This window comes from Fukomys damarensis, unplaced genomic scaffold (assembly GCF_012274545.1).
Source record: "Fukomys damarensis isolate Sample0158 unplaced genomic scaffold, DMR_v1.0_HiC HiC_scaffold_11, whole genome shotgun sequence".
NCBI classification, from domain to species: Eukaryota; Metazoa; Chordata; class Mammalia; order Rodentia; family Bathyergidae; genus Fukomys; species Fukomys damarensis.
The window spans coordinates 13,293,890-13,304,852 of record NW_022900923.1 but is presented as its reverse complement, the minus strand read 5'-3'; the positions used below and the strand labels follow the sequence as shown (position 1 = coordinate 13,304,852).

Here is a 10,963-nt window from a genome sequence, read left to right as displayed (position 1 = left end):
GGGAGGGTGGGGGAAAGGTAATAAGGGAGAGGAAAAAAATATGAGAAATTGAAAAAATGGAAATAAAGTGTTTGTAAATGGGGAGGGGAGGAGGGGGTGAAGGGAGGGCAGGGACAAGGGGAAAAAATGAGAATCAAGACCTATCATGTAAAGGTACAGGATCCCAATGATGAATGTAACTGTATTGTATACCTAGACTGTACCAATAAACTCAATAAAAAGAAAAAAAAAAAAAGAGTAAACTGTCAGCAAGGGAAATCCTGCCAGACTTTGTGAACACATTCTCAGAAGAAAACAGACAAGTGTATCCATATTACATGATGGGATGCTATACCTAAGCAAGATAAGAAAAAAGAGAAAAGTTAATCTTTAGAAGTCCTTAACACAGAAAGCCTTAAGTGTGAAGGCTATGGAAAGAATTCATATGGACCTTACAGAAAATCAAAATAGATGATAAGCAACAAAGCATTCCTTATAGTGTAGCCATGTAGGTTAACCAGATGACTTTGCCAGCAACAAACATTGAAAGGACATATTTTTAAAGAGTGGATGATGGGGCTGGAGATGTAGCTCAGTGGTTCTGCTGTCTGCCTGGAAACAGTGGATGACAATGTGAGGCACAATTCTGGAATTTGGGGATTCTGAGGTTAAAGGAGGACTTTGGTGAGTTATGGTGGCAGTGAGAGATCCAGGAGAGCTAGACGTTGCACCTTCTGGAGGAAGGGGAGAAAGCAACACATAGAAAACAGAAAGGACCTCTTGGAAGCAGGATTTCCTTCCTTTTTGAAAGGATAAGACAACCACACTGAAATCCTGTCAGGTCTCCATGCCATAGCTCTAACTTTATTCCTGGCCTAGAGTGACAGACGAAAGTCTGGGAAAACACAAGGTGGAAGAGGTTTTGTCCTATAGACACAATGTGGGTGCAGACACACTGATGATCAGTACAGTCACATAAAGTAAGAACAGACATGTGCAATAAGGAATCCTGCTCACTATCTTCCTTTATTAAGTCAAGACTCTATTGCTATTTCCACTCTCTTGACCTTGATGGAGTAGATCCAATCTTATGCAAATATTTGGAGGTCATCTAAGAAATAGCATACAAAATTAAGTATAGGGTCTTAGAAGTTTAACCTTAAGTTTCATTAGCTTCATGATAAATCCATCCAGGTGGGAATTATTGCTAAAATCTGAATGTCCTTTCTCAAGTCATACTGGGATAGCCTTTCAGCAGACTTTTAAATCTCCAGTTCTGGGACTGGATAAAAGCACTGAACCAGAAGCCAAATAATTTGTTTATTTTACTACTTGAAGTAAAAATAAACAACAAAAAAAAGACAATAAAAATAAACTTTTGACGGATTTCTGTAAATAAACAAAAGTTTATTGGAGGAATATGGGAGGATATTAAGATAATCCCACTACCTATACATAATTGGTATAGACATTTTAATATTTTTCTTATGACAATATTTTTACTTAGGGGCCAGGGATGCTGCCGCCTGCCTCGCAAGTGCAAGGATCTGAGTTCAATCCCCAGAACCAAGAAAAAAGAAAAAAAATCACATTTAATTCAAATATTATTTTAAATACAAAGTATACTACTATAAGTGCATCTTTAGTAAGCATATTCACTATAAAAGATCAGAAATTTATAAACATGTTGGTCAGGCAGAAATTTGTTGCTATGAAATGAGAATGACTTTATTATATAGAAACGAGCACAATATTCATTAAAAGAGATATTTTAACCGCTCAGGCCCATACTGATGACAAACATTTAGTTTCATGTGGTCAGTCTCCTCGGCATTTTGTATATGGTAGCCAATCTCTGGTGTGACAGCCTCACTTCACTACTTTGACACTGCCCACATGCCTTTCTCTTGTCTGTAACTGTCAGGGTTCCCATTCCCTCCCCGATTCTGGGCATTCTTCTGATTTTCCTCTTTCCTCTGTTCCTTTCAGTGTTATCACCAGCACTTCAGAAGTGCTACACTCTCTGCTGGAGGTGCCCTTGGCTAGAGGTGGATTCCTGGAGTCTCGCCTGGAACTCTGGGTGAGTATCCACAATTTCATGCTGCTAATTTTGGTTAAGTTATCGTATTAAAAGTACAGAAGACATGTTCAGCTTTACCTTCTTTACTTACCTCGGTACTCCTGAGAAAAATAACAAGGTTTGTCAGAATCAGATAGTCTGCTTATACAGCTATATAAAATTTAAACACAGTTACTTTTGCTCAACACTTTATCTTAATATATATTAACAGTTTGACAGTCACCAAGATCACACACTCTAGAGTAAGACACACCTAGGTTTAAATCTGCATTTTGGCACTTAATATTCATGAGACCTTGGGAAGTCAGCTGAGAGATATTTGCATTGAAGCTATCCAGTTAATGTATTTTCTTACCTGCCATCTTATTTTTGAAATATATTAATCTAATGGTCTCCAACCCTAATAGGTTTAATGAGCCATCACTGTTTAAAGGTCGAACCTAAAATAGTAAAAAAATAAAATTAATATTTCAGTAAAACCTTTAAGACAAATGACAATCTTTTGACCTATTTATAAAGGATGACTGTTAAGACCTCTCATTTATCTACTTTAAATTAAGAGTTCTCTTGGGAAGAAAATCAACAAGAAATGATAATTCTGTCTGGGAAGGCACAGTAACATCTAATTTGAACAAATTTAAAATAATACTTTGGAAAAAGTAGATCCTGGGCAAATAAATAAAATTATGTCAAAATACATTTAAACCTTAAATTTGACTTTGTGAAGCCATTAATGAGCAAATAATTATATTCAGGTGATATCAACACAGCTGTTGTATGAATTCTTATCACCAAATACTAAATGCCCACATATGATGGAGAAGAAAGTGCAGAGGACTGTGAAAAGAAAGGTCCATTACTAAATGGTGATGGAGCAACTGGTCATATGGAACCAATGAAAATGAATTCCTGCTTGGAACTATATACATAAAATAAAAAAGAATAAAGAATTCTAAATGAATTGAAGGCATATATGGAACAAGCAAAACTTTAAAACATTTGCAGAAAATGATCATGAAATAGGAAAGCTTCCTGAAGAAGAGAAAAAAGACAAATCTGCTTATTTAAAGTATGTTTAATTAAAGGAAAACATGTTTAATTAAAGTAAAATCAGTAACTTTGGTTCAGTAAAATATACCGTAAAGGAATACTATAGATAGGTCACAAACAGAGTTCAGGTTTAACCCAAGGACCACGTTACATAATAATGCACAAAAACTCAAGAAGAGCAATAGGACAAATGCAAGGGAAAAAAATAAGAAAAATACATGACCAGACATTTCATTGAACAGGAAATATGAATGATGAATAAATAAAAGATTCCCAATCACACAGTAAATCAGGGACATGTAAATTAATAATTCAGTGAAATGCTGCTTCCTACCTATTAATACAACTATGAATTCTAACCACAGCAAGTCTTAGAAAGGATGTGGATTTAAAACTTTTATACGTTATTGATGGGACTATCACTTGGTACTATCACATTAGGAAAGATAATACTCTCTCACAAAGCTGAACACTTGCATTCCTTGTGTCCCATCAGTTCTACTCTTCCACGTAGGAATTAAAGAAACTCCTATATGCCTACAGCAATAGACATACACAGCCTCACTGAGAGCTGTAAAAATCTAGGAAATAAATGTCTGCCAGTCACAGAATAAACAGTGACATAATCACTCATCAGACTACTGCAGTGAAAAAGCAACGACATGTAGCAAAGTGTGTGAATCTTATAAACACAGAGTGAAGAGAGCCAGGCAAAAACAAAAACAAAACAACAATAAAAAAACCCAAATCAAACACAAACAAACAGATCATAGACAGCCCAAATTTATAAAGCAGGGAGTATTTTAGTTGCTTTAGGTATGCTTGAAACATTGGGTGAATATTTAAATTTTTAAAAGTAAGTACAGTAAAAGACACTGTCATTAATCCCCCTCAAAATCCTTTCCCTCACTTCCAACACTCTCAGGCCATTGTTTTTGCCATTTTTGGAAGCAGTTCTGGAAGTCTTCTTTTGTGGCTTTAGTTGCACTATTGTAGCTACCTCAATGTCCTGAATCCACCCTTATGGTCATTTTGACTTTGGTGAATAAGGTAGACAGAGACACACTGAAATGTTTTCACAAGCCTCCCTTCCAATTGGCACTGGGCAGGAGCATTCATCATATTTTTTATCACATTTCAAATGACAGTCATGAAAGAGGACTTCTAGAACTGCTTCAAAGTGGCAAGAATGGTGGGGTAAGTGTTTCCAAAATGCGGGGGAGCACCTTGAAGGAAATTAGTGGCAATGTATCTTTTACTATAATTAAACATTCACCATATATTTTGACTATGCCTCATATATATACAATATTTCACTACTGAAGTAATTTTAAACTGGGGCACATTTTGAATTATAATCGGCTATTTTTATTCACTTAGTCTTCTAAATTGCCCCTCGACTAATGATTCACATGCTATGAGTACTATATATAGTTAAATGAAACTATTACTCTTAATTTTTGCATTTATACTTGTATAAATTTGCTTTACCTTATGGAAAAAGAAAAATGTTAGTGGAAAATATGTTTTACTGGGAACATGTGAAATCTCTGTTTTTAAATCATGAGACACCTAAACATAGTTTGGTTCTAAGTTTAATCATTTTTCTACTGCGTGAAATTTATCCCCATAAAATTGAACACCATATAATATGTAAAAAAGTTATAATAACAATCAAACCCATCCTCAGAGCTCTTTAATCCAAAAGCAGAAGATAACAACATTTTAGTTTGTAGCATATACTTTAGTTGTTCATCACGACACCAATCATACTTGACTAATTGATTTGACTGATTACCATCCTGGAGATTGAAAGCCTTTGAACTGGGCTACATCCCCAGAGCTATGTATTTTTTTATTTTCAGACAGGGTCTTGCTAAGTTACTGGATTCAAAGTTGGGATCCTCCTGTCTCAGCCATACAGAGTACTGGAATTATAAACTTGTGCCACCATGCCCAGCTCAATAAATGAGAAACTTAAAATGCAATACAAATAATATGATATTGAGCTACCTGTCAAAATTAATCAGCTGTATTTAATGTGAAATTACCTTTTTGAGAGGAAGAGTCTGAATCCATTCCATGGAGTTCACGTCAAAGATATCAACTGCATTTTCACTGTACACTGAGAGATAAGGTGCATTGTAACCTGGAAGAAAGGAAAGAGGTAACAGCTTTGTTGATTACTTTGAAGTATTAAGCCCAAATCATTTGAAAGGTCTATCCTAAGTAACTGTACAGTGGAAACTCCCAAATCCTAGTGTTATCATGTAAGAGCCACATTAAAACATTTTCAAAATAAACTGAGCATAAATCGTAAAGGAAGAATTGGCATACCACCATTCTCATTATATAGCACTTAAAATACAGAAGACCTAGGCCAACATTAGCCTGGATAAAGAGGTTTCATTACACTTTAAAGTATCTGACTCTTGAATAGTTATTAATAGTGACATAAACCTACAAATTGGAGAAATCTTCAGGTTAAGTGTTCTAGTCCCAGTTAAATGTACGATATAGTGTTTGAACATAGTTACATGAATAGGGTAGATGCTCAGTATCTCATCCACTGGTTGAAAAACTGAACATTAATTGTGACACAAACAAATAGAGATTAAAATGATTTAACTGAACTAAGACTATGTATTAATTACTGACAAAGCTATAAAAAATTATATCAGTCTACCTCTTACTCAACATTAGGATATTTTGAATTATTATGAGTCAGTTACAAACAGCACTCATTCTACATACTGTGCCACAAGTAAGAATATCTATTTCAGGAGAAATAAAAAATTAAAAACAGTTAAAACTGGGTGGGTTGAGATTAGATTTTTTTCATTTTTTTAATATAAATTTCCTAATTTTTCTGTAATAAGTATTCATTGTCCTTCTAAACTTTCTCTCTCTGCACTTTACAGTTAATGGGCCCCAACCCTATCATTCCTCCTCTGTCCTGTTAAGATGTAAGAGGTTTCATACCTCCTGCTCCAAATAATTTTTCTGTGTTATAAACTTCATCCTCTTTGACCCTCTTGGGGATCTTAGTGTATTTTCTGTATTTCCCAGATAAGATAATCTTTTCCTAATGGTTCTTTCCTATCAATATTCAAGCATACCCATATATCTTCCTTTACAACAAAAGCAATTTAGATTAGCTACTCCTAAATCCGCATCTGAATGCTAAATCTGTATGGATTTCCTTCTCTACTCATAGAGAATCACAGAAATCATGAGAGTGGTTCACTGATGGCTGCCACCTGCTGGACATTATATAGGGCTTTCTCAGATTTTCTGAAAAAACTCTCTACCTCCGCTATGCTATCTTAGTCGTAGATCTGCTGTCATGGCACTTGTGTTCTATTACTGTGACTTTTGTTTTTACCATGACTCTTTTCTACTGCACCCTATGCTCTGTGAAGGTAGAGTGCATCTATTTTGCTCACTGAGACATCTCATATAGTAAAATCACATGTATTCAATAGTAATTGAATTATTTAACAATAACAGTATTCAATTATTTGTTAATGTCTTAATATTTCTTTAGAGTGAAATAAGCAATTTTGTTTATCTAGATTAAAATATAAAGCTGAGTAACATTGCTTATCGATGCTACGTCATGCCTTTATATAAATGATTAAATAATTTACTTCTCCAGAAAATGTCTTGTGAGCTACTGATACAGCACTGTATTTGGGGGGATAATGAAGAGATGTAAGAGTAAAAATATCCATCTCAGTAAAATATACCACAAAAACATTACTTTTAAGTATGCAATGTGAATGCTGATCTTGTTTGCCTAGGTTTAACTATATATGATTACTTTGCAAAAACAACAAAGTATGTAGGAAAAATCTTAATGATTAAAAAAAAACTTGTTATTAACAATGACTACACTTAGACAAAGCAGAAGGAAAAAGAAAGGAAGACAGTAAGACAGCCATGGGAAAGAGAATCTTACAACAAGAGGAAGGATTTGCTGGCCACATCAATTCCTGTTGTCTAGATCTTCGGCCCTGGCAGTCAGTGTATATCCCAATGCTGTTAAAACACAGCAGATATTCTTTACTGGAGATCTCAACTGCGCAGATAGCATCCATTGGTTGATGTGTGATAAATGACAGTGTGTGATCATTTGAATGGAGCATACTGCATGGACTTCCTTCTCCATTCAAGGGGTATCTTAGAAATCCTGACTGGAATCCCACACAGAGTTGTTCACTGAAGATTGCCATCCACTGGACATTATATGGGACTTGAATTTCCTTAAATTTTCTGTGACGGTTCTTGCTCTGAAATAGTTCATAACAGAGGACCTGCCTTTTCATTGCCACACACAGGCATGTTAGAGCTCCATGGCGTACTTTTCCAGAAGTTACAGTTTGACACCCTTTAGTTTCTGCCAACTTGTAAAAATCTGTCTCTCGTCCATCCAAAGCTGACATAGGAAAAAGTCGTACATGACGATTTCGTCCTGAGATCACTGCAACAAGCTGATCACTTGGAACGAGTTCAATTTGATGAATCTTCTTATTGTCACCAACTCTAATAATTTCTACACACAGAAATAATAAATTAAATGAAAAATAGTTTTAATTATATTCCCATTTTACTAAAAAAGATGTCTATTTATGAAAAAGATACAGATATACTACAGGAAAGTAAGTCAGAAATCATAGAAAGAAAGGAAGATAATTAAACCCGTTATAAGATCATTTAACTCACCTATCATAGACATTAAATTTAGCATCGAGAACTCTGGTAGCCAGAAAAGCCAAAGCAAAGAATTGTGTAAAAGCATGGCAAATCTTCAAGAAAAATCTTTTTAATGGTACTATATTCTAAAGACCTTCATCTATTTTAAAAACTGAGTAACTAGGGCCAGGAATTTAGCTCAGTGGCACAATGTCTGCCTTGCAAGTACAAGATCCTGAGTTCAATCCCCAGTATCAAAAAGAAAACAAAAACAAAATTGAGTAACTAGTAACTCATATTTCTATGAAGGTGTTTGTATGGATAACAAGTTTAAATAAATAGATAATCTGACACAGATAGACTTATAATACTGTAACTATGCATACAAAATTAAATTGGTTTCTCTTCGTTTCAACCCACACTGAATTTTGCCCTAGGAAAAAAACCTGTTGCATGAAACTGTGGGAATAAAACTCAAACAAAAATATTTTAATGGCTGGTACTTCTTATAGGAATAATAAAGTACTGGAAAATCAAGCTGTAGCTTTTTTCCCACATGCCATCTATACAGCAGAACTTACTAAGCAAAATGACACAGAGATAATATGTACTTAAAGTTTTAGAATCTAAGGGGATTAAAGAAATTTAATCTTTTGATTTAGAAATATTATGAAATTATACCTAGAAATTTCAGGTTTGGAATAGTAAGAGCAAACTTTTCTCATTTTAGAATTTAGACTCGAGAATTTTCTAACAGACGATTTAAAATTGCTAAAAAAATAATTAGAGTTTCTCTTACCATCTTTGGTGACATGCACAACAAATAATCCCTCTTCATTTCCCAAAGCGATCCTTTCATGATCTATGTAAGACAAACATATACAATATTTTTATTAGGTAAAGAACCACAAAAAGCCAACAATAAACCAGATAATAAATTTTGGTGCAAAAATGGAAGTAATGAAAATATAACAATTAACACTATGAAATCTTTCAGATTACAGTGGTAAATACTTCATGCCTTTTAAAATATAACATTTAAAAATCTGTATCAATACCTATGAAGACAAGTAAATGTTTATTTAATAAATGATTAAAAAAAGAGAAAAATCTAGCTTTTTAGTGGCCTGGTCTAGTTCCATGTGTTGCTTTGAAAGGGAAGGACTGTGAAAAGTATTTGAACCATACTATAAAACTTCTCAGTAGTTAAGAGAAAGTAAAAAGAACTGAGTGTGTAAGTAACTATATAAGAATATGGCAAAAATTTAAACTTTCAGATATTAACTTGCCATTTACTGAGGGCATTTTTACCGCAGGGTACTCTACCTATGTATTCCACATTTTCTAGACTTCTCAATAACCTTAGAAAGGTAATTATTGTCTGTATTGTGCATGAAACTTATACTCTAAGAAATTAATTTTTCTATTTTACACAAGTAGAAAATAGATGAGTAGGTTAATCTTTAGCACTGTTAGTTTTTCGGAAGAAAATATACGTTTACTATACAGTGTAACAGCTAAAAAACAAATTAGTATCGGTCTCATTTGTTTCAATAAAAACTTACTGAACATTTGTGATAGAAGGCATATTATGCTGGACACTGGGGATTCCCAGACAAAAGCCAATTCCAGCTCACAAGGTAGATCAGTAAACAATTATGAAAATAAAATGAATATTATGAATTCATACCTATGATTGCAGCAGCCTGGGTTGTTTTAATAAGGGGCAGAGCGCTGTCATAAGCTTCTTTGGGAACATAGACTGAGCGGTCTCTGAATTTGTTTTTCTTCAAGATCTTGTGCAATTCACCGAGCACTCCTACCCACTTACTCTTCTCCTTCTCACTGTCAGCCAGCATCAGGATTGAACATTTATTATTAGGTACTGAGAGTTGTGAAGCTGTGACCTGGGAAAATTTAATCAATATTTATGATATGATGATGCCAATTTCATGGTATGCTAGTTTATTCAGCATTCACCAATAGTATGAGCATTCATTAAATGACACCTTGAGCAGAGTTCAGCTGTTCCTAATCAGAAAAACTAGTTCTAACACACTAATTCATGACAAAGGTAGGAGATACCATTCAAGGTGCTAAAGCGTCATTTTTATTTTCCTTGCCAGAGGAGTACCAAAATGGCTTCACAAAAAATGTATTACACGTAGTCCTATAACAACTGACATTTATCATCACTGAACATCAGAGAGGTCTAAACACTTTACAAATGTTAAACATTTAACCTTCTTAACTCCTTGAGACAGAAACTGTTATTCAATCTTTATTTTACATATAAAAACTGTGATAAAAAGAAATTTAATTTGTTCAAGGGCATACAGTGGAGGTCTAGGACCACCCTATATTCATACTCTTATGCGTTACACTATACCGTTTTAAAAGTCATGAATGCTCACAAGTATATTCTCTGGTATTTCATAAAAATAATTTATATTATCATTAAAGAAGATTAGATCATGAGTCAGGTGGCAAAACCACTGAGCTAAATCCCCATCCCAAGATTAGATCATTTGAGTTAGTATTTGAACAAAAATTTATTATTCTAAAACTTAATCAGAATAGTTTTAAATTTTATATATGTAGACTCATCACTCTCATTTATAATGTTTTATTTTATATATGTACCCTCCTTAAGAATCAATGACAATAAAAATCACTCTGCCAATCAGTTGTAGATAAATGGTTCTCTGTAGGTTCCCCTGGTGGCTGAGGACAGAACAAATAATTGACAGTCTGGAAACAGACTAAGTATCATCTCTGATCTTCCTTAGACAGTCAGTAGACATATACTAAGCAGATGGGCCTAACAACAGGGTAGTTTGAAAAAAATTCTATCTTAATTTACCCTTTCAAGATCATATGGTAAATGGCCTCTGTCAACAATTCCTCCTATGGATTTCATTCTTCTGGTCAAGAAGCAGAATCCATTTCCCTTCCCCTTAAATGTGAGACTCACAGCTTTGATCAACAGAATGCTGAAGGGTTATCAGGACTGTTTTGGGCCTATTCCTCATGAGGCCTGGCAGCTTCTTTTGCTTTCTTGGAAGCCAGCCATCAAGGACTGGGAGACTGAGATCACCAGCTATCAGCACCAAGGCCACAGACAGAAGGTTGTTTTGGATATTCCAGCCCAAGATAAGT

The 10,963-nt window shown here is 34.5% G+C and overlaps 1 protein-coding gene across 21 annotated transcripts in view; it reads right to left on the bottom strand.

Moving 5' to 3' along the window:
- Positions 1-10,963, bottom strand: part of Cdc42bpa (CDC42 binding protein kinase alpha) — a 271,103-nt gene that overhangs the window by 20,385 nt on the left and 239,755 nt on the right. For all 21 annotated transcript variants that reach the window (XM_033762072.1, XM_033762059.1, XM_010642642.2 and 18 more), the window contains 5 exons: positions 9,495-9,711; positions 8,604-8,666; positions 7,071-7,664; positions 5,161-5,258; positions 2,415-2,499 (listed from right to left, as the gene is read on the bottom strand). In XM_033762072.1, coding sequence (XP_033617963.1) covers positions 2,415-2,499; positions 5,161-5,258; positions 7,071-7,664; positions 8,604-8,666; positions 9,495-9,711 — 1,057 coding nt within the window. The remainder of the gene's footprint in view (positions 1-2,414; positions 2,500-5,160; positions 5,259-7,070; positions 7,665-8,603; positions 8,667-9,494; positions 9,712-10,963) is intronic.